General features: G+C 34.6%; 1 protein-coding gene across 10 annotated transcripts in view; it reads left to right on the top strand.

Annotated features, from left to right (window-relative positions):
* Positions 1 to 24,204, top strand: part of PICALM (phosphatidylinositol binding clathrin assembly protein) — a 110,660-nt gene that overhangs the window by 73,903 nt on the left and 12,553 nt on the right. For 3 of the 10 annotated variants that reach the window (XM_021686442.2, XR_006540943.1, XR_006540942.1), the window contains exons 13-19: positions 10,909 to 11,016; positions 12,646 to 12,777; positions 12,870 to 12,900; positions 13,072 to 13,171; positions 15,546 to 15,569; positions 17,161 to 17,220; positions 18,605 to 18,709. In XM_021686442.2, coding sequence (XP_021542117.1) covers positions 10,909 to 11,016; positions 12,646 to 12,777; positions 12,870 to 12,900; positions 13,072 to 13,171; positions 15,546 to 15,569; positions 17,161 to 17,220; positions 18,605 to 18,709 — 560 coding nt within the window. Of the gene's footprint in view, positions 1 to 3,619; positions 3,770 to 10,908; positions 11,017 to 12,645; positions 12,778 to 12,869; positions 12,901 to 13,071; positions 13,172 to 15,545; positions 15,570 to 17,160; positions 17,221 to 18,604; positions 18,710 to 24,204 lie in introns of all 10 variants that reach the window. The other 7 variants (XM_044919600.1, XM_021686438.2, XM_021686446.2 and 4 more) reach the window with 7 other exon arrangements.

Below are 24,204 nucleotides of genomic sequence, written 5' to 3'. Positions count from 1 at the left end.
AGTTAAAGTTTTGGCTTGGAATTATTGAACTCATATGAAGGCAGATAGACTATTATTGTGGGAGAATAATTTCAAGTAATTTCAGCCTGTAAGAGTTGTTTAATGTCCTGTTAGGAGAAATCATTTCATAGCAGTCTATGGGTGAATACTGTATGTTGGAATATACTTAATCATGTTTTATTTTTTGTTTTAGGTTATTTTGCTCTTGGTACTATTTCCATCAAAATTTCCTTCATATTTTAACATAAGGCTTTCTATGTAAAAGTGAGACTGTTAAAAATATTAAAAATACAAATTTAAGTACAGTGGGAGCAGAGGCTATAGCAATTGACCATTATTTTTCTAAAAGCTTATCATTATATATGAGGAAAGGACAGTGATGTTTACTGTGAACCTCTCAACTTAAGAATTAAATCTTGTCTTGGCTTTCAAAAAAAGATACTTGATTTCTGAGCTGGTGATAATTTCAGAGTTTTGACTTCTGTGTAATTGGGTAGCTGAAGTGTGTTTTAAGTCAAGAACTTTGAGTACTTTCTAAATCAGTCAGTGTATTTTTTATATCCAGGACATTTGGGTTAAGATTTTTTACTTTATTTTTGAAATTAAAAGTTAGACTGAGATAAATAAATAAGTCATATAAATAAAAAGTTTTGATCATAACATTGTTAAAAGTTTTTTGAAATTAAGAGTTTACCTAAACATTTGAAATATGTAACGTTTTACATCATGCTGCTTTTATAGCACGTGGCAAACCAAAGGTATGATTTTTTTTGATAATCCTAAAATCTTATTCTAGATTTGTCTTGCTTTCATATGCTGAAATGGTTTTTTAATAGCAGAGTTGGTATTTTTTAAAAGAGATTTGGTAGTTCTTATAAAGCACCACAGAGATGTTGTGTATTCCCAATCACAGATAAGTTAGGATGTTGAGTTAAAGGGAACTAAGGTTTGAATGTTTATATAAAAGGCATTTAAGACTCCACCTAAAAATGAACATGAAAGAGAGAACACAAGCTCTTCTGTTCCCCTCATTGAATTATTAATGAGCCTTTTATTTTTCAAGAAATGGTCTGGAATCTGAATAAGCACTTGGTGTTGAATACTAATATGTGAGAAGATTTAAGTTTATATCACCTTTAATTTTAAAAACTTTGTATTGTAACAAATTAAAAATGAGCAATATTATCAGCTCAGTACACTGATGTGTATCTTAAGCTAGATTTCAAAATTTAATTCAGGCGAAGAAGAATTATCCATTCTGAAGTTTAATTTGCTTTACTCTCAGCTGGCATGAAGCACACAATGCTTTATGAAAAACTTACTTGTGTCAGTGTAGGTATCTAGTATCTAGGACCTCAACATTACAATATGACTGCTGTTTTAATCCTCACCTTTTTTGGATTATTTTTCTTTGCTATTGTAACATAAAATTAAACTTTCAAGTGAATAATGTTAAAAATAATGGAAAGAAATTTTTTTAAAGTCTAAGGAAGTTAGAGTAGTTGTCTGATGAATAAAGTTTAAGTTGGGATAGCTGGAACATTATTTCTTTTTTATCTTAATGAATTTGTTTTTATTATTGATCGTATAGTATCCACTAATAGATTAACATCATCTAGATTATTTAATATTTTGTCAGGTGGATTACGAACTTTTTTCTTACTGTCTAATGGACCTAAATACAGATGCACTTGCATGTTTCTGCATAATCTTCTCTAGGATGTTTCATATAATAGAGAATGATTGATAATAAGTACTTAGGGGGGCACCTGGGTGGCTCAGTTGGTTGGGCGACTGCCTTCGGCTCAGGTCATGATCCTGGAGTCCCGGGATCGAGTCCCGCATCGGGCTCCCTGCTCGGCGGGGAGTCTGCTTCTCCCTCTGACCGTCCTCCCTCTCATGTTCTCTGTCTCTCATTCTCTCTCTCTCAAATAAATAAATAAATAAATAAATAAGTACTTAGGTAAAACTTAATCATTCATCAGAGCAGCAGATCACTAATGACTTTTCCCAAACATGTCTTTTCTCATAAACTAATAGATCTATAATAGAAAAATGTGTTTTTTCAAATGACTTCTCTCATGGCTTCTTTTGCATGGAAAAACTAGAGATGTTTTGGGTCCAACCATGTATAACATACTTTAAAAGCGTCATGCCACTATTCAATATTTTAAAATAGTGTTTTGAACAAATTGATCAGCTCTAAACAATGCATCTCCTTTACGCAGAAAGGAGTTAGAGTGGTCATCATTACAGTTTTATTTTAGCACAGAAAATCTTTTTCTTGTGTCTATTTTCTGCTTCTTATTTCTCAATTAACTTTTTTGGATTCTTTTTCCCTGTTCCATTTATTGAGGAGTGGAGAGATGGGAAAGGTGTTAAACATGATCATTTTAGTTTGAATACTATATCAGTGAATTTTGATCATTTGTAAGACTTTATTTTTGGGTGTGAGTTGATGTTCCATAGGAATGCTTAATTCCTTGAAAAGGTCCTGTGTGATAGAAAAATTAAAGTTTTTTAAAAAGATTCTGTATAAGCCAGTGACCTCAATATTTTCTTGATATTTTCCTTTTTTAAATAGTTGTAGGGTTTGTGGAACCCCTGCTTTGAATTTATTGACTTCAGGGGAAAGTGTGTGTAGTGAATGAGCTGGTCCTTAGGCTATTTTTGTGTTCTTATTGTTTTATCGTACAGTCTTAGAGTAAGATACAATGCTTAATACTATATTGTTAAGGTGAGCATCACAAACTAGACTAGACAAGAACAGGCTGCTGGTTTAAAGTACAGAACGAGGAGGTTAAGAGTGTTTTTGCTGCTAATGATGAATGGTTTTCAATCATTAGAATGATGATTATCTTGAATGAGGTATAGGTACAGTAAATATCTGATTCTAAAATAACTTTAGAGGTAGGATTTGATAATAATACACATTTGGTACCATCCTAATATGGAACAGTACTTTTATCATTCCTTTAGCATTATTAAAGCCTTAATGATTTGGCTTTAGAACTCTTAACTGGACCTTCAGAGTGGTTCCCAGTCTGCTAAATGGCCACCAGTCTTTTGTCTCTATTCTTAATTTTTCTAAAATTCCTGTTTCTAAATCATTAGACCTTTCCTTCATCTTTATTTTTTTTATTTCCTACCTCTGAACCCTTTATAATACTTAACCCCACATGTTATAAATAGCCCTTTACCCCTAATTCTCTTTGTTTTTTTGAAATTTCACTTGTGCCACACACATATTGGTTGTTTATATCTGTTACTTGAATAAACATAGCTATGCCATGAAAGCCAATACATTCCCACGTAGGGTGGGGAACATGGTCCAGGGTGGGTGGTTCTTTTATAGATGCAGTTTGGTTATTCTCTTTTTACCTGACTATTGGCTTCCTGATGTTGGAGAGCAGATCTATCCTTAGTATGCTACTGAGGATTCATTTTAAAAGATGTTAAATGTAGTTCTTCCATCTTGATGATGATTAGGTATTTTGCACTTAAGATTAATAAACAATAATATAGCTGCTACTTTTCACTTTGCATCTTTTGACTAATTACAATACTAATTAATTTACTTCCTTTCTTCATTTTGCTGTAATGCACTTGGACTACACAGATCCTTTCTCTGCTACTGTAGATGCTGTTGATGATGCCATTCCAAGCTTAAATCCTTTCCTCACAAAAAGTAGTGGTGATGTTCACCTTCCCATTTCTTCAGATGTATCCACTTTTACTACTAGGACACCTACTCATGAAATGTTTGTTGGTAAAGTACCATTTAACCTTTCTTTCCAATTAATGTTTATACTGCCTAAGTATTTTTTACGTATTCATTAATTATTTTTAAGGCACTGCAGTAATTATTTTGGATTTTAATCAAATTTTAAAATAAAGAGCAATAATGTAGTGACATTTTTAAATTAGTATCCCTAATTTTATTTAATCCAAGTTTTTAGGAAAGAAAATTTCCTTTGAAGTTGTTTTTTTTTTCTTTTAGTGTTTTGTTCTCTATCGTATTATAGTGTGATACGCAAGTTGTCTAACATCATTTGCCACATTTTTTCCCCCCACATTTTGTTTATTAATTCAGAGAGTTGGTTATAGGGTAACATCTCTTAAACTTACTGATATGTGCGTGCTTGTATCTTTCCCTCTGTGTTTGGGAGAAGAGAGGGTGTTGTCACTCTCAGTAGCTATCTTCATTTTTTTATTTTTTTTAAACTGTGAATAGTATAATTTTAGATTGTCTCAAATCCATACATACCCTTTGTCCCATTCTTAAGGATTTCACTTCATTGTTAGCTTGGAGATAAAAGACAAGTAGAAAATGAAAAACAGCTCATCTAAATCGCCTTTGGTTGTGGTATAAAAATCCATAAAAAGGTAAAGTTTTACTACAGAGCTATACAAGGAAATGTAAGTTTTTAAGTATATACTAACCTGAAATTAACGTTTTTGAACCCTGCTGAAAAGATGCTGAACACCCCTTAAAAGATGGTGAAACTGCTTTTATTCAGTTCAGAGAATAAGGTGATGCAAATTTAACTCTTTGTTTAAAGCAGCATGCAGAAAGTCATCTGTGTACCCTAAATAGATCATGTAGCCACATTCTGAACATTCTGTTCGATACATCTGAGGGGGTGGAAGAGAGGTGACTAGAAAAGAGTAGTTGGAGATTTGAGAAAGATCCAAGGCAGGTGCTGTTGTTATAAATAACTAGTCTCATAGCTCCAAATTGTAATAATTAATTGCAGGCATTCCTTCATGTCATTGTAACACATTACAAATTAAATAAAAAGTGGTTGAAACTAAATTTCATATTTTGCTACTCTTCAGAAAATTTGTGAGATGCTGTACCTTGTTTGCTTGGTAATAAAGGGTTACTCGAGTTATCCTTGGAATGTGGTTTTCTAATAAGTTTATATTTTCTTTGTACTTATTGAATATGAACTAGAGTATGTTCAGCGAGTATGGCTTCTTGTGTCTTTTTAAGTCAGTTGCTTTAATTTGGGGTATGAGACGATATGTCTTTACTTGGGGACTTATAATTTCCATCTTTTAGGTCAGAGCAGTGCATCTGCTTCAGTATGTCAATCTTCTATTCACCCCAGAGGGACAGAATGGAGGGCGGTAACCTTAAATGCTAAAGGCCTTAGCTATTTCACATTGAAACAGCAGCAGAGTAAAAATACAAAAACCATTGTGAGAGAGCTTTTATAAAGCTTTAAGCTTTTCAAGGAAAGCCTGTAGCAAAAGGAATATACTAGAAGTGTCATTTTCCTAATGTTTTTTAAGTTTAAGGCCTGTGGTTTGGGGCAAGAGGAAGACCAAAAAACAAAGAAAGATAGTAAAGTTGATGGCCATCAAGGTGAGTAGGTGTAGTTGAAGATTAAAATCCTAGAATTGGTGATTTTAGGCTTGTGAGGACCTCCGGAGAATATTTGGTCAAGTTCTCAACTCTCATATTGATAACAGAATTACTACCATTTTTATGGATGGATCACGTGAGTCCAAAAAAAGTTAATGTACTGAGACAACCCAGCTAATAGGAGCAAAAGCTTGAAGCAGGAATCCGGCAGCTTTGCTTTACAGTGCCCTTTCCTTATGGAAGTGTAAACTTTATTTAAACCCTGTTTAGTATTTATTTAAACTAAGATTTAAATAATCTTTATCTAAACTCTGTTATTCTTTGCCTGTAAATAGTACAAATGAAAGTACAAAGTATACTTTTTAAAAAAAAATCACATCTGCCAAGTTTTGTCATTAGCAAAAACTTACTGTTCAGTACTTAAACGTTTTTGTAAAAGTGAGTACAGAATGGGAAAATATAAATCACTCTTGTCAACCTAGGCATTAGTCTGGAACAAGGATCATTAAACCTTTTCTTAAAGGGTCAGATTGTAAATATTTTTGGCTCATGAGCCACAGAGTCTCCGTTGCAGCTACCAGCTTTGGGATTATAGCATGAAGATAGCCATAGGCAATACATAAATATGCGTTTGGCTGTGTTCCAATAAAACTTTATTTACGAAGACATGCAGCTGTAGTTTGCTGTCTATCCTAAGAAGAGGCTTTATAATAAGAAGCCTCTTAATTCACATTAAAAGTTCTGAGAAGTAGGGTTGTATAATAAAAATTGCAATAGTTTCTTACTCAGAGTATTAAGAGCAGGAAAGAACGACCCAAGGTATGTCGTTCCTAGAGCTGTGTTGTCTAATTTTAGCCACTAGCTATTGTCATTTAAACTCTAATTAATTACAAATAAATTTTTAGTTCCTTAGTTGTACTAGCCACATTTCTATTGCTCAATGTGACTAGTGGCTACCATATTGCACAGAGCAGATTTATAATACTAGAAAGTTTTTTGGATTGTGCTTCTCTATAACAGTGGTCAGCAAACTTCTTGTGTAAAGAGCCAGATAGTAAATATTTCAGACTTTGCAGGATACATAAGATCTCTGTTGTATATTCTTCTTTTATTTTCTTTCATTTTTTTTAAAACAACCCTTTGAAAATGTAAAAACCATTTTTAGCTCACATGGCCATGTAAAAATAGGCCTCTGGCTGTAATTTGCCAGCCTCTGCTCTAAAGGATTAAGAACGACCCAGAAAAATCAGAGAACAGCTACATAGACACCCTCTAACCCTTCCAGAGGAGGACATTGATCTGATGATGTGAACCTCAGTGTACGAAATAGCTTGTCCTCATTAAAGCAATTATAAGTCAGGAAGAGTGGGGTTGTGGTCCCGGCAATGCCATGTCTGTGACCTTGTTCAGGCCTGCTTACTCATCGGTAAAAGAAGACATCAGAAGATGTGTTAATATTGACTAAAAAGCCAACTGCTGCTTATTTCTCTAAGGAAATACATGTTGGTTATTTTTAAAATTTTGTTAATATATTTTAAATAGAGTATTCATAATGGAGACTGACTTACTTTTTTAAGTAAGTTGTAATTTGAAGAACACTAAGAGCTTGGACTCTCCTGTTTTTGTTTTGTTTGTTGGTTTGTTTTTTTAATTACTCCATTCCACTCTTAACTGTTCCTCCTCATTTTTCTCTTTTCCTTTTTTTTTGTCCTTCCCCCCCCCCCCCCCCCCCCAATTTATGCCTTGTCAGATTCTTTTTGTGGCACTCAGGCTTATCCTAATACTACCCTTATGTGCCATGAGCCTTCTACTGTAGCTGGTTTATTCGGAGGTAGGTAATGGTATCTCTAAAGTTTATCAATTTATTTATGCAGGAGGGAGTTCTTTGTTATAAAATGAGTTTTTTTTTTTTAATTTGGTAAGAAAAAAATACTTGCTTTTGAAGAACAGATCATTTTTTTCCTAATTTTGTTTGTCTTGATTAAACACAGGATTGTTTTGTGAATGGATGCTTGTCATCTCCCTACTTTAATCTATAGTCAAAAGGTTCACGTTTTCAGATGAGCTTATAACATTACAAGCTTATGGAATTTAAAGCTCTTTGTATAGATGTTAGTGATAGAACACTAAATAATTTTGACTTGAGCAGTTGTGGCATTCTCCTAGAAACAAGGGTACTTTTTCAGCACTGCAAAGGCAGAAGAAATAGGGAACAGTTTCCAGAGAGCCATGGCCATTTTGATACTCATTCCTATCTTTCCAAACATGTTCTAGGCCATTGCAGTAGTAACGAAACCCCAAAATTCAGCTGATGTGGTTTTTTTTCTTTTTTGGTGCATAGGAATTGATTACCTTAGTTCAGTTGGCGTGAAAAAGTAGGTCTGACACAACTGAAGAATTGAGGTTCTTGACTAGCAGACTTGGGCATGATTAAAAGTATTTAAAAATGGAATTTATGAGGACATTTGATAGAAAGTGTGTGTTTAGAATCCAGTGAATTTGCATTTGAATTCCTGTTTGAATTCCAATTCTACTTCCTTACCTGTGTGACTTGAAACAAGTATTTAACCTTTCTAAGCCTATGAAAATTGGGATGATAGTAACTTCTGGGATTGTCATGAAGTTTACATATATGACTGTATAAAATCTAGCACTATGCCTGGCACGTGAAATTATCATTAAAACTACCATTGAAAACCATCTTGTGTATGCAAATCATTTTATATTTGGAATGTAAACTTTTTATCTAAATTATTATATAATCATCAGATACAGCCTTGAACACTTTTTTCATTGCTTTTAGACTTTAAGATTGCCATGGTTGTTCACTTTTTTGGCCCAGCATTTGCTGTGAGAAGCTCAAGAATTTCATATAACTTTAATAGCTGAATAAATATAATTAATTATTATAGCTGTAATAATAGAATTTTCTTTTTCTACCTACTAGTTTATATAATACTTAGGATAAATACTTGAGATAAACTGAAAACCCCTAAAAGATTCTGGAATCACACAATTTGGGGTTTAAGTCTTGGTTTTGCCACTTAATAAATCTTTGACCTTGAGTAACATTGTTTAATCTCTGTGTTTCCTCATCTGTAAAATGAGGATAATAATGACTATCACAATAGGGTTATTGTGAGGTTTAAATAATATACTGTTTATAAAGCTCTTACATAGTGTTTAATAGGATTTAATAGTAGAAGTTACCTTCACAAAAAGTATGAGATCTAATTTATTATGGAACTACCACCAAAATCCCTTAACAAAACAGTACATTTTTCTGGAAGGTGTTTGGAATGCCTCTCTGTCCCCAAAGCTTGTTCATCTTGTGCCTTTCAGTTAATTTATTATTGTCCTCCTGAGATTTGTTCTGCCAGGCAGTGGTTTCTAAATGTTAATCAGTTAGTGATGGTCAATGGCAGAGTTTTCACTGGGCCTTGGTGAAATGAAAGAGTAGTCAGTTCAATGTCATGATTATTTTAAACAGTTAACCTTAACTCAGAGAGCCTGTTCATCTTTTTTTTTTGTCCATAAATTTTCTTTTTGAAATGGTGATAGTAGCTTTTAATCTTTGTTTTCAGTAACTTTTAAAAATTAAATCCTAACAGTATCCAAAAAAAATGACTTGGGATAAACGGCCCTTAAGTTGATAATGTTCATTGAAATGAAAATGCAGAATTCTTACCTTGAAGATGTGTTACTACTTAAAACATTGTTACTTTGAACTACATTGCTTGCTTCCCTGGGAGTCAGTCAGCTATTACAATTTTTTTAAAATTTCTTTTTACTTTTTGCATACCCAGAGGTGTTTTAAATTTGAGGTGCTAGCTCTGGATTACTTTATATCCTCTCAAACCTTTTATACTTTTAGGTAATAGTCTTGTAATTGCACAGATTGATGCCCCTAGAGACCTCAGGAAATGGCTCCTTCTCTTTACAGAAAGTAATAAATGGATTACTATAAAAGATAGGCTTATCTCTGATAATAACGAAATTCTAGAAAGCTAGGATAAAATCGCAGGAGAAAACAGGAATTTGATATGCTATCCTAGTTATAAATTATTGTTCTGTATATTTTCTAAACTTTGGAGACCAGCCAAGGTACTGTATCCAGAATCATTTAAAGAACAATGTGTGTACTTCTTACACTGTGATGGTAGCATGGGCACATAATTAAGCACGGTAGATTTTTGTCTTCCTTGAGTAGATACATCAGTTCTTTTTGTAAGGAGTAATGAGAAGAATCAGTGAGCCCGTGGTGTAATTCTTAAACAGCTTTTACACTTTAAAATGTTGTTAAATTGGTAAGTCTAGAAATCTGGGAACCTCTTGATGAATGGTCAGATTTATATACTAAATTATTTTGTACTTTGATAGTGTTTGTGTTCTCATTGTATGACCATTGTGGTTTTTTTTTTTTTTTTTAAGATTTTATTTATTTGAGAAAGAGACAGAGAGCTGGAGAGAGAGGGAGAGAGAGAGCACGAGCAGTGGGGAGGGACGGGCAGAGGGAGAGGGAGAAACGGACTGCCCGCCCCTGAGATCATGACCTGATCTGAAGGCAGACGCTTAACTGACTGATCCATCCAGGTGCTCCTGACCATTGTTTTTAAGAGTGGTTTAAGAATTAAGTAATTATGGAATAAAAACTTTTTTAAAAAGATTTATTTATTTATTTGAGAGAGTGCATTCGCGTGCGTGCACGAGCAGGGGTAGGGGCAGAAGCAGAGGGAGAGAGAATCCCAAGCAGATTCCCCGCTGAGGGCAGAGCCTGGACTCTGGACTTGATCCTAGGACCCTGAGATCATGACCTGAACCGAAGCCCAAGAGTCCGCAGCTTAACCGACTGAGCCACCCAGGTGCCCCTGGAATAAGAACATTTTTAAAAATTTGTGCCCTATGGAATACTCATGCTAGATCTAAAATGCTACTTTTAAAGGGGGATCCTAAGGGTTAGTGGATTGTAACTTTCAGAATCCTGTTACTTCTCACATGAACTTAAATCATGTTGCATTTATTAACCATTGAAGGGAGAAAGGAAGGTGAGAGAAATAATGGAAGGTGGGGCGGGGATAAGACTCCTGGATCTAAGTAGAATCTAAGTAGATTCATATTTTTTAAAGTACCATAGAATACTTAACTTCATTACCAAGTGATCATTTACATTGTGTATATATTTGGCTCCGTGCAAAGTCCTGGAATTTTAGATGTGTTTAGTTTTTTAAAAATCATTAGTATACAAAATTAAGGTAAAAAGATAAGCAAAGATTTTACTTTTGTAATGAAACAAACTTAGTAGTTCAACTTCAGTTGCTCTTTTGTTAGTTTTCTTTGTCAGTAGGATGATTTTGTCGTGGAAAATGTCATCACCACAAAAAGATACAGTAGTAGTAAGAAACATTTTGCTTAAAGGATTGGTCTTGTTACTCACTGAGGGAATTTATTGGTTTTTCCATTCTTTTGTCATCATTATTAAGAGCTGTAAATGTAGAAGTATGAAAGAATTGAGCTTTTTCCGTTTTGGTTTTTCTTAGGATTCACTCCATCTCCAGTTGCACAGCCACATCCTTCAGCTGGCCTTAATGTTGACTTTGAATCTGTGTTTGGAAATAAATCTACCAATGTTATTGTAGATTCTGGGGGTAAGAAAAAATTGTCTTATTAATATCATTATAATGTTCTCATTTAGATTCTGTGCGAGGACAGATAATAATACTCTTTTGAACATATGTAAATAGATTAAATTGGGGTAGCCAGTGAAGTTGTTCCTCTTCTCCCAGCCACTAGATGAAAACTTGAAGGGATTATTAACTGTTACCCTTTTCTTAGTGGCACTTTTGACTCTGGGAGGATTTTGTTTCTCCCAGAGTTTAGTGAGATCTTGCTCAGATTAGATTGGTAAATTGCTAATGACTTTGTGTAGAATGTTGTGCTTTGTAGTCATTACAGTTTTTACCTTTACTGAAATGAAATTGGCTTTTTTGAAAAGTAGGAAAATAAAACCTTTGGTACCTGACTTGTTGAGACAGTCTGTACTTAAACAGCTAGAATGTATTAAATATCAGAGCTGTGGGGGCTTTTTGTTATTTTAAGGATGATTCTTTCTGTAGTATGCTTGTTCATTTGTCTTAAAAGAACTTATATAAATTTGTAGAGCCAGGTTTCCATTTGTTTTCATTTAATATCTTGTTAATTTGAAGTTTGTGAAGATTAAGAGTTTCCATAAAATTTACTATTTTTACCATGGGATGACCTTTGATTTTGGTTAGTAAATAAGTTCAAGTCATTTAAAGAAACATATTGAGGCATTTTTGATTTTATACTATATAATTATACAAAAAGTAAGCAAGCTTATAGAGAGTATGTGTGGACTAAGAATTTTTTTTTTTTTCTGTGCAGGTTTATAATTACATTTTTTGATGCATTTGACTTTTTCCTTTTGAGTTTGTCTTTCTGGGAAAAAGGATAAAGTAAATAGAGATCAACTATTCATATTTTGTAAACCACCATTTTTAGTGACTTTCTTTTTCAAATTCTCTGTTATTCCTAGATCATGCTATTGAGTCCTTTAGTGGGTTTGTTTGATTGCATTCACTTTACCTTCTCACTTTGGTAGAGAACCTTAAGGGATTTTATTATTTTCATTTCTAAGTAGTGTCCTAGTTTAGTAGATGGTTTAATGTAATTGGAGCATAAAATTAGCAATTTCTTAGGTATAATTTAGGTTAACTGTTTTTAGACAGAAGAAAAGTAATAATCAAATGGTTCATTTTCACTTCCTTCTAATGTAGTGGTTTACATATACCTTACATTCTCCACTCTGAAGAATGTAAAGAGATCTATAAAATATTTCTTAGAAGAAACATTTTTCAAAGGAACAGAGATGTATTTTTTATCTCTGTTTCTTCAGGTATAAGTGAATCTTCAGAAAATTTTGCCAGTGAGGGGGAGAATTACATTCCATTCCCTTCTCTTTCACAACTTTGGAATAAGGATTGTTTACTCGAATGTTTCTTTCTTCATCCCCTTTAACCTTAATATACTTTTGTCATGAAATAACACATGATTTCTCCCAAAGCAAATTTGCCTTTTCAATCAGTTCACTCTGAAACGGTGAATTTCTCCCTTTTCCATTTAAAGTCATAAATTAATGCCCAGTGTCGTAGAGGACTTTTCCAGCAAACAAGTAGAAAAGGCAGAGATCTCCTATAGAAAGCTGTAGCACCATAAAGTCCCTTACAAATCCTGTTTCATCTGTTTGTAACTTTAAGGCTTTGATGAATTAGGTGGACTTCTGAAACCAACAGTGGCCTCTCAGAACCAGAGTCTTCCTGTTGCCAAACTCCCACCTAACAAGTTAGTATCTGATGACTTGGATTCATCCTTAGCCAACCTTGTGGGCAGTAAGTAGTCTTTGGATTCTTTTAATCTTCTTTACAATAAATTGTATTATAAAAATGAGTCTAGTTTTTAAATGCTTTATTTCCTGTCCTAGATCTTGGCATTGGAAATGGAACTACTAAGAAGTGAGTGTTTTATATGTATTATTTCCCCCATGTATCATTTAGAGGTTGATTTGGCTTTCATCTCAAAAATATGTGTAGAGCTGTCACATCTTAAATGCTTTTTGTTCACTCTATAGTAAAGAAGCTTTATAATTACAGACATTTAACGTTCTCACTTATGTTTATTTAAAGTGATGTAAATTGGAGTCAGCCAGGTGAAAAGAAGCTAACTGGAGGATCTAACTGGCAACCAAAGGTTGCACCAACAACTGCTTGGAATGCTGCAACAATGGTGAGTTGAAAAAGCTCACAGTAACATGACTAATTTGGGAAAATAACATGAAAATGTTTTTAAAGTGATAGCTGTAAGTAGGAAGATTGTTTATTGAGTTTTAGATATATAAGTAATTTGTATTTTTTTTTTTTAAGGAAGCTGATTGACTATATTTGCCAGGTATATTTTAGTAGCTAATATTTATTTAAGGATTACTTTGTGCCAGCCATCATTCTAATAAATAATGTGTGACTTTGTTTTCTGTAATCCTCAAATAAACCTTATGTGGTAGTAACTATTACTGTCCCCATTGTGCAGATGAAATGGAGGCACAGAGTTATTAATAATACACCTAGGATCCCAGAGTTCTTAAGTGATTGGGTAGCTTTTTAGAACCCAGGAAGCCTAACCTCAGAGCATAAACTCTTAAATCATTACCCTCTACTGCTGATCTCAAATTTATTATTTATTTATCTAGAATATAAAACCTTTAGTGTTTTTCTGATCTCACCATTGGTAAAGAAACTATACGTGCTTGGTTTTGTTAATATTGTTGAATAGTTCATAGAGTTGATTTTCCTTACTTGCTGTAGTTATATTCTTAAAATCCCCTGAACACTGAACCATTGCTAGGTTCATACATACATACATACGTACAAACATACATATTTCCTCTAGTAATGGCTCATGGTTCACTGATTTAGTGTTGGGTTGCTTTAACAATGTAAGTGCAGCAAATAAGGAGAATCAACTATACGTGTGTGTGTACACATACACAGACACACACACACACACACACCCCTTACATTCATTATCTTAAATCCTAAAAAATTCTCGTTCTAGTAGATGCCTTTTTTTTTTTTTTTTAACAAAAAAGAAAATCCAGTTCATAAGTGTTAAGTGACTGACTTACCTGAAGCTGCCGCACTAACACGTGCTAGACTTGAGAATCTCGCTCTATCAGGCTGGCTCCACAGCCAGAGCAGCTTGCAGTGCACTGCACTGTTCCCTGCCTTCTCAGTCCCCTGTGGTCATCGTTACATCTGAGCTGAAACAAGGCAGAACCTCACTTTGTTCAACCTCAGCTGAGAACGAAGGTGTTAGGCAACAAATTTTTCACCACTCTATGCATGTCTGTCAGTGACCTTGAAAGCACCGCAAACATTGATTTTGGGGGTCACAAATTTTAGCAAGTAAGCAGATTTATCCTTTTTTTTTTTTTTTTGTAAATTTAACCACCTTTTTAAGGCAACAGCTCTTCATTGATAGAGTTCACTGCCATTACTAATAATAAATCCTTGCATTTAATTAGCTTGTTAAGTTTTTTACACATACCCTTACTATCTTGAGTCTGTTAACAGTGCATTCTTGGGGAAGTTTGAATTGATAGCATTCCAGTTACAAGAATAAAGTTATGCATTTTTCTTTTGTAAGTATAAAGCATCTAGAAAGCAGATTTTAGTTGAAATCCATTCCCTCTGATCTGAATCCAGTGTTTCTCTGCACTGTCACATACCTCACTGACCAGGGGATGACAAGAGGTTAGGTTAGTGGATTTTATAGCCTCAGGTGTGAATTATACATTGATAATACATGAAGACTGTTATAAATCCAAATGCTGATACGAAAATACAGTGAATATTTTCTTATTTTGTATTAAATTGGTATTAACCTATATGAAATATTAGGAGTTTGTAGATAGCACTTGACTTAAGATTGACTACCAGAATATAACAGGCATTTAACCATTTAGAATTTGTATGTAAGTTGATGATATTTATGGTACTCTGTCAATGTGTGTCATCTCTTAAGAATTTTGTTAAAATATTTGTATGTATGTCATAGAGTTTCTTTTTAATGACTAACATATAGGGCTGGTGATGTGATTCACTACTTAGATAAACTGCTGCTTATGATGTTTCTTTACATTTCTAACCTTTTTATTAATCCATAAACACTGTCAAGGTTTTTGGACTTTTTTAAGTTAAAAAATTCATTGGTATTTTATTAATATATATGATGATGTTAATGCTACAAATTCTTTTAATTACTGCTTGCTTTTTTTCTGAATGGTAGACATATGATGCAACCCTGTTTATATGGGATGCACTGAATTTTGCAGTGTTGACACTACTGATAGATTTTATGTTTTATGATACTTGTAATAAACTATTAGATATGTAAGGGGATTATGCCAGAGACTAAATTTCCCTTGTCAACCTTGATAGTGTTTTAGTATAGGTGTTCTTCCATATCGGAAATACAAGGGATTTTAGGTAGTTAGTGAATGTACATGTGAACTAAAATGCTCTCTGTGTATTTTCTGTTGTGTAAGTACTTGTTCTAATCCAGTGTTATTGCATTATGTAATTGTTCTCCCTGGGAAAAACAGAATGGCATGCATTTTCCACAATACGTAAGTGACCAAAAACTAGCCTTTTTGCAATAAATTGGCATGCTATTAACCACTGCTGTAGCAGAATCTCATAACCTTCCAGCTGTTACTTGTTTTCACATTCAGATTTTCAATGTGCCAAAAATTCTTTCTAGCATCTACTGATTTCATGGATGTGTTGCAGAATTGATTCTGATGGTGGCATGGGAAAGACAGATTTTTTTTCTTGCTTAATATTCTGCCATTTGCTGCCAGATGGCTGGGTGTCTGTGTGTGTATCTGTGCTGCCACTATGCACTTGATGATTTCTGAATGAAGGGAAATGTTGATTGTGGTAATGTTGAAAATAACAATTGCATGAAATCTTACAGGCTTCTGCTGTACTTGGCAGTTTGTCTACTGCTCTTGCAGCTCTCGGTTTTTAAGTAGGGAGAGACCAATAAGTCCTACATGCTCACTCAAATACTAAACATTTAACTATTCACTTTAGTTATGCTTCATTTAACTTCTCCATGTATATGTTCAAATTGCCATATAATTTCAGTTATTTTTTATGTTTCAGCAGTGTTATTGGTCTTTCTCCTGTATTCAGTTTCAGTTTTCATTATAAGATAACACACACACAGGGAATGTTAAGACAGCAAATATATCTAAAATGATTTTGTGCTCAGATAGTGTATTTACGGAGCATGAGGTAGGATAGAAGGCGGAGGGGAACTTGAAACATCTTAGGGGTAGGTGGCTCTTTTAAGAATTAAAGCATAAGTAGATTTAAGAATTTCTTGCCCCTCCAAATTGGTGCTTTGCAGAAGATAGTTTAAATAATTTACAGAGTAAATTAGAAGGAATGCTAATATATGTACTCTGTATAAGAACTGTGTGCGTCATAAAAATAGTCATACTCAGTAGTGTTTTGAAATCTTTGGGGTTCTTTGAAAAAAAGTGAATTGAGGTCCTTAGCATAATTTTTTGGAAGATCAGATTATTAATTGATTTGGGATCTTTAATTTTTTTTTCTTGCTCAAAATACTGAATCACCTAGGAAAACATTCACTAATACTTCCTCTGGGTAAACATTTTTTTTTTTAAGATTTTATTTATTTATTTGAGAGGGAGACAGCAAGAGAGGGCACGAGCAGGGAGGAGAGGGAGGGAGAAGCAGGCTCCCCACTGAGCAGGGAGCCTGGACCTGTGCTCCATCCCAGAACCCTGGGATCATGACCTGAGCCAAAGGCAGACACTTAACTGCCTGAGCAACACAGGTGCCCCTGGGTAAACATTTTTTATGATAGTGATAGACTTTAAATTTTAGAATTTTCAGTATTTCTTTTTTTAAATTTGAAGATCTTTAAAGCTGTAAAAAGCACATTGTAATTTTAGATCACTGTTGTATCTAAGTTTAAATGGTATTTTTTTTCTAATAATTCTGCTTTTCTGCTAATTTCGAGACACTCTTTCATTGAGCATTAATTGACACAGTTATTGATCACAAGTGTCACATTTAATCACAGCTGTCTTAGCAATTCTTTTTAGTGGAACTACAGCTATTGATTCCTTGAATTCAGTTGACATGAGTTATACATCCTTGTTTATTTTTTCTCCACCATGTCAGGCACCCCCTGTAATGGCCTATCCTGCTACTACACCCACAGGCATGATAGGATATGGAATCGTAAGTATTTTTCCAGACATAACTTTTTGAAAATAGATTGATTCATATTTAACATGACTTTTTGACGTATTTAATATGACTTGGTGACACACATACCTTTAGTGCCTAACACAGAACCTTGTATCATAGCATTGGTTTCATAAATATCTCTAGAATAGTCATTATACAGCAGATACCATTTATGAATGTTCACAGTATTACTTGGCTTATTTTTCCCCTCATAACTTTGCTAAGTATTTTATACTTCATTACAAACTCATTTAAACATCAGTGTTAACTCCAACCCTTTATTTGTGTGACCTTACATTAATACCATTGAAGTCTTATAACCTTAATACTGTAGGGGAAGGGAGGAATTAACATTTCTCAAATTGTGTAAGGGTAAATTTAGTCCAGTACAGGCCAGAGAAACTTTCCTATGACAGTGATTGCTACCATGCAGAAATAGTTGTTTTACTTTTAAGCTGCCCACAGTCCACAGTCTACCCTGCCCTTACTCTCCCAGCTGTCTTAATATATAGACCCACTTAGATAAGAAATGGAGGGAATGGCTTCAGCCCCCTGTATGTGTGGGAGGAACTGTTCCTGGTAGGACACATCCCGTCACATCCCGTGGGGTTGCTACTGTGCTGCTACTTTAGTAACATCTTAGGAAGTAGCTTGGAGTTGAACTGAAAGGTGGAACCTGTAGGAAGGTAAGATTTTAGAGTATGGCATTTTAACCAAAATAATGTAGCGGTGTGTATGTTCTGTTTGGTTACTTATTTGTGTTAATTTTATATCATGGAATAGTAGTATTTAAACAGAGAAATGGTTGATGAGATTCTATTTTCAGTTACTCAAGAATGAACTAATCTCTTCGTGTCTTATTTAAACCTCTTCTTGGTTCTCCCTAACAATAGATGAAACAAAAGGAAAGAACCATAGAGTGTAAACCTCTTCAAAGAATCAACTGTATTCACTTCGGATCACTTGCATAATGGCATAAGAACTGATAAAGATAGTTTACTTTGAAATATCTTAGCCATTTTACAGTTTCAAGTTTTCCTATGTTTGCAATTTCAAAATTGCAAATTTGAAAATTTTGGATTGGTTAAAATTGTTTTGTCTGCCATACTGTAGAAAGGTTTAAATTTTGCTTAAATTTAAGCTTTTTCTTTCTTTCTTTTTTTTTTTTTTTACAAACCTTAGAAGTGTACACATTTAAGACTTAAAAAAAACTCTTAAGAATTTATAGCTGTCAGTCTCATTTGTATTTAAAAGAATTTTTCCTTTGAGTTAAAGTAAAAGTACTAGTACATTCCATTCCTATCATCCTTCTTATTTACTACTTAAGGAAGATGTTAGTCGACATTAACTAAATTAATATTTTTCTATTTTTTAGCCTCCTCAAATGGGAAGTGTACCTGTAATGACACAACCAACCTTAATATATACCCAGCCTGTCATGAGACCACCAAACCCCTTTGGTCCTGTATCAGGAGCACAGGTACTCATGTGCCACATGTAAACTCTTAATGTACCTGATGTGAGAAGGATAGAATACTAAAAATTCCTTTTATACAACTTAAGAAACAAATGATGTTTTTCCCCTTGATGGTGGATGCTATTTGCTTCCTATCTTTATCATCTAAAAGAGCTTTTAAGAATATTGATTTATTTGGAAAGAACGGACAAGCAGATTACAAACATTTAGAATGGAAAATTCTTGACAACTTGTAGTTGGTCAGTGCAGAGGATTGTTTTTCTGAGGTTAAGGAACCTATTTTCTGTTCATGATTCTGGCTTGCTGTCCTTTGTGAACCCTAGAAACCTTGAACTCAGAGCTCCAGTGTTTTGGCTTGAATGGTGCTACAACAAAGGTGTTGCTCTTGAGATATTTGTGAAACGTGGCAAGTCTACAAAAAGTTGTGAATGTTATTTTTTCATTAGATAACTTCCTGCCACTGAGTATTGTATTTAAAAACAAATTAGTGGGGCGGGGTTGGGGGGTGGGAAGGCAAAAAAACCTTGAAATGCCATGCTGACCTAATTTCTTTAAAGGAGAGACTTTCCTCTTCAAGTGTTTCTAAGGCCCTCTCCCAGTTCCTGAAATTTCACTCCAAATATTCATACTTTTTCATCCCATTACTGTTAGCATTAGGGGAATCTGGATTTAAAAAAAAGAAAAAAAGCTTTTCCCCACTATGGTTAGAAGATATGTGCAGTTCTTTGTTACTCGTGGCATACTAGTGGATGAGACACTCAGGAAGTGATGGAATGGCTTCTCATTCTTTGTCTGTGGCCCTGCTCCTGTTGTGTGACACTTAGAAATAATTATGCACAATTGTTAAAGTACTCCTTTCTTATACTGCTTCTGATGCCAACTGATTGGTTACTTTCATGTGTTTAATACTTAGTTGAAAACATTGGTGTGAGCATTTGATAATGGGCTTGTTATTCCTTTCCCACTTGAATACATGTAGTATTTACACTTGCCAATGCCTGCAGTGTTAAACTACCAATATTAGTTTGTATTGGTCCAGTTTGAATCTAGTCTCTATGTATTTCATAGACTCATGAACCACTGGCAGTCAATCCTTTTGTTTTTTAGTCTTTTTGAGTATTTAACTCATTTCATAAATTGGCATCTCAGGGAGTACCAGTAACTTGAAGTGGATAGTGAATTTAGTTCTGATTAAAAGGTAAAATCCATGTTCTTTGTAATTCACGCATTTGCCCAGATGCCACTTTTTTCCCCCTTTTTGTTCATGTTAAAGTAACCTTTTCTTCCTGTTCCTTAGTCAAAAGTATTTACAATGAAGATAGATGGGAGTGAGAGTAATTGATGCAGCCATAACTTTTTTATAAGTCCGTTATTTTGTATGTATTTGGTTTTATAAAGTGGATTATGGATGTATATATAGTTTACTTTGTCTTCTGTCTTTTACCACTAGTAGTTCTAAATACTGGCTTTGCTAAAGAAATATACTAGATTTTATAATCTTTTAAAATGTTGATGATTTCCCTAACTATTGGTGTAGATGTTTTCTTGAGATTGTATGTCTTCCTCATGTCCTTTATTTTTTCTTTGTTTTTTTTCTTTGTTGTTTATACTTTTAAGTCAGATATATATCATTTATTTTTTTTAAGATTTATTTATTTATTTTAGAGCACATGCGAGTAGGGGGGAGGGGCAGAGGGAGAGAAGCGGACTTCCCACTGAGTGTGAAGCCTGACGCGGGGCTTGATTTTATGACTCTGAGATCATGACCTGGGTCGAAATCAAGAGTCGGATGCTGGGACGCCTGGGTGGCTCAGTCGGTTAAGCGTCTGCCTTCAGCTCAGGTCATGATCCCAGAGTCCTGGGATCGAGTCCCGCATCGGGCTCCCTGCTTTGCGGGGAGACTGCTTCTCCCTCTGCCTCTGCCTCTCTCTCTATCTCATGAATAAAAAAAAAAAAAAAAAAAGAGTCGGATGCTTAACCAACTGAGCCACCCAGGCACCCCTATCATTTATTTAAAAAAAAATTTTTTTTTTCTGTATAGACTAAGTGACTAGCACCTTAAATGTATTTAAGAGAAAAAGCCTTAATCCAGTGCTATAAATTTACCAGGAACTACTGACTACAGTAAGTTTTTCCCCGATATGCGGCTGACCTTATATCCCCAGTCTGGGTCTTGTCTTGCAGGTTCCTGTCTCATAAACAGAATACATTATAACCTTAAGCTTGGATGCCTCAACCTGACTTTTCCAAGCACTTATTATCTCACCTTCTTCTCAAAATAATTTTTAAGGTAGATGGGCCTACTATCACCATCCCATTTTATAGATAGAGAAAGCTGAGACTTGGAAAGGTTCTTCAACTAAGTAAATTGCTGAAATGCAACTTATCCCCAGGAATCCCTGGTTTCTGGTCCAATGCTCATTTGTAACACTTTGCCTCTCTACTAATGGGATTGGGCCCATATGCCTACTACACTAACACTGTCTTCCTTCTGGCAGCAGTGAATCACTCTGCAAATCTTTGGGTTTCCTGCTGGATTATAAACTACATTTATACATTTCAGAATATAACCTCTGTAGATGTCAAGAACATCTTCTGTAGTTTTAGGAATGCTTTTAACCTTACTCAAACATTTTATATGAATTTTGCTTAAAAAGAAAAAAACATGGTTTAAAAAATTGTAGTAAAAAATCTGCCTTTATAAAAAGTAGTGGCCCCCTAGCATCTGCTCTTATTCTAGGTTTTATATCCTGTTGCCTTCTAAAAATCCACATAACTCACTGAAACACCAAAAAAGTACAAGAGTTTCCATGGGCATGAAAAGAGACAGTGACAGAAATACCTTTTCCTAATGAAATTATGCCAGAAGAGAAGAGAATGAGAACATTAGAGTAATAAGTTTCAAGTTAAGAAATAAAATTGATGTTAGTACTTTAAATATAGATTGAAGAAAGCACATGAAGGAAGCAAATGGATAACTAGGAAAAGAGAAAATCAGGTGGCAGTGAACTGGCTCAGAAAAGCTTTAGTCAGTTTCAATCAATTGAAAATCAGACTCTCAGATTTTTTTTTTTAAAGATTATATTTATTTATTTTAGGGAAAGAAAGCACAAGCAGGGGGAAGGGCAGAGAATTTCAAAAGGACTCCATGCTGAGACTGTCATGACCCTGAGATCATGACCTAAGCCAAAATCAAGAGTTGGATGCTTAACCAGCTGAGCCACCCAGGCTCCCCAGGATCTCAAATCTTTTAATGTTACTTTTCATTTCTTTTCCCCTTTGTTCTCCAACTGTTCATCACAAAGCCCCATTAATTGTTTCTCTGCTATCATTAGATCCATCCTTCTTGCTTTCTACAGCCTTCACCCAGATTGGAACCCTTTATCTCATGCTTATTTTACAACAGTCTAGGGAGACTGTGTTTCTTGCCTTTCTAATTTAATCCATTCTGTAGATACTGGAATAATCTTCTATGGGCAGTATTTTTAGCATCTTATCTCCATATTTAGAAATCTAAGGAAGTGAATCTAAATATAACTGAACATATAAGCCATCCCCTTAGCTTTCCTTCTTTCTTAACAGCTACCTCACAGAGTCTCCATATCTGTAAGAGTAATAGTGAGTAAACAGAACATTCAGGTTCTTCAATTCCCATGCCTTTACAATTCTCAGTAAGTATCCAGTGTTTTGCTGCTTGTCTTTGCCAGAAAGCCTTCATCTGTCATAAAGTAGATTTATTCTTCATTCTTTTTTTTTTTCCTTTGATAATGTTTTTAGTTTTTTAAGGTTTTATTTTAATTCCAGTTAGTTAACATACAGTATTATATTAGTTTCAGGTGTACAATATAGTGATTCAACTTACATACCTTACCCAGTGCTCATTCTTTACTTATTCTTTAGTCCTCTCTCATCCCTTTCCAGTACTTCTGAGATCTGAAGTTCTTTTTCTTATCCCGCATTATTTTTCTTTATAGAAGTTACTATATTACCTGACATCTCTTTGTCCTGTCTATCCATCCATCCATCCATCCAGTCTGCAAGAGACTCCTGGAGTGGATTATAAGCCTCGTAGAGGCAGGCTTCTATGTGTTTGTTTACTTCTGTGTCCCTGGTTCCTAGAACAGTGCCTGACTCGTAATAGTTTTGAACATTGTCAAACAAGTGAATCTGGTTGAAAACTAACCTTTTCTATTATGTAACTTACTTGTTCTTCATTGATCTCTCTTTTCACTTATAACCATTGTGTAATAATTCATAGCCATATTTAAAATTGGTTTAATTTGTTAGCTAATAGTTACTGTAAGCTAAAATATCAGATGACAGTCACCTAAGAAATGAAGATACACCTTTAATTTCATGATTGAATATTTTTAATAATTAAAAATTATGCTGTTTATTTTTTTTAAGATTTTATTTATTTATTTGACAGAGACACAGGGAGAGAGGGAACACAAGCAGGGGGAGTGGGAGAGGGAGAGGCAGGCTTCCTGCAGAGCAGGGAGCCTGATTCGGGCTCCATCCCAGGACCCTGGGCTCAGTCCTTCCCAAAACTACACAAGATGTTCTTGACATCTACAGAAGTTATATTCTGAAATGTGTAAATGTAATTTATAATCCAGCAGGAAACCCAAAATCTGAGCTGAAGGCAGATGCTTAATGACTGAGCCACCCAGGCGGCCCTAAGCTGTTTATCTTTGAATTAGGTGAGATTTTTTTCATGCTTTAGTGTTCAATGGTTCTGAGCCAGTCCCTTGGATTAATTTTGCCCATTCAAATGCTAGTTGTAGGGGCGCCTGGGTGGCTCAATCAGTCGTTAAGCATCTGCCTTGGCTCAGGTCATGATCTCAGGGTCCTGGGATCGGCCCGCATGCTCGACAGGGAAGCCTGCTTCTCCCTCTCTCACTCCCCCTGCTTGTGTTCCCTCTCTCCCCGGGTCTCTTTCTGTCAAATAAATAAATAAAATCTTAAAAAAAAAAAAAAATGCTAGTTGTAACCAGAATAATTTTTCTTAGTGAATTACCTTTTAGTTCTCTCATTATTTTCCTCCCTTTTTTCATTTGGATTCAAAATTCTTTGAGGACAGAGAAAACATGGTAAACAGTAATTTAAATGTAAAATGAAATCCCATCAAAATAAAATCTTTTAATCAAATCCCAGTTCTACACCTATTGCCAAAAATCTTTCCCTGATCCTTGAAGTGCTTTTTGGGACCTATTACTTACCCAGGGCATAACTTGTATCTTCTGGTCTCTTGCTTGCTTACTTGAAATTAATATTTTTGAGAGTATCTCAGCCCTACCAGATATGTTTATCTTATTGCCATTTAGTGAGGCATTCCAAACAGTTGTGTTCTGTGTCCTACATTATATCTAGGTTACTCTAAGTGCTGCATTAGTGTTAGCTAATACATTCCAGATGGCTCTTAGCTCAGACTAGACTACTCTGTTCTTTAGGATATTGTCTTTAATTTAATAGACTACAGTGTAGTATTGAAATTA

The sequence above is a fragment of the Neomonachus schauinslandi genome, chromosome 11, assembly GCF_002201575.2.
Source record: "Neomonachus schauinslandi chromosome 11, ASM220157v2, whole genome shotgun sequence".
NCBI lineage: Eukaryota > Metazoa > Chordata > Mammalia > Carnivora > Phocidae > Neomonachus > Neomonachus schauinslandi.
The sequence above is the reverse complement of the archived record's forward strand: the minus strand, read 5'-3'. Positions and strand labels throughout refer to the sequence as shown.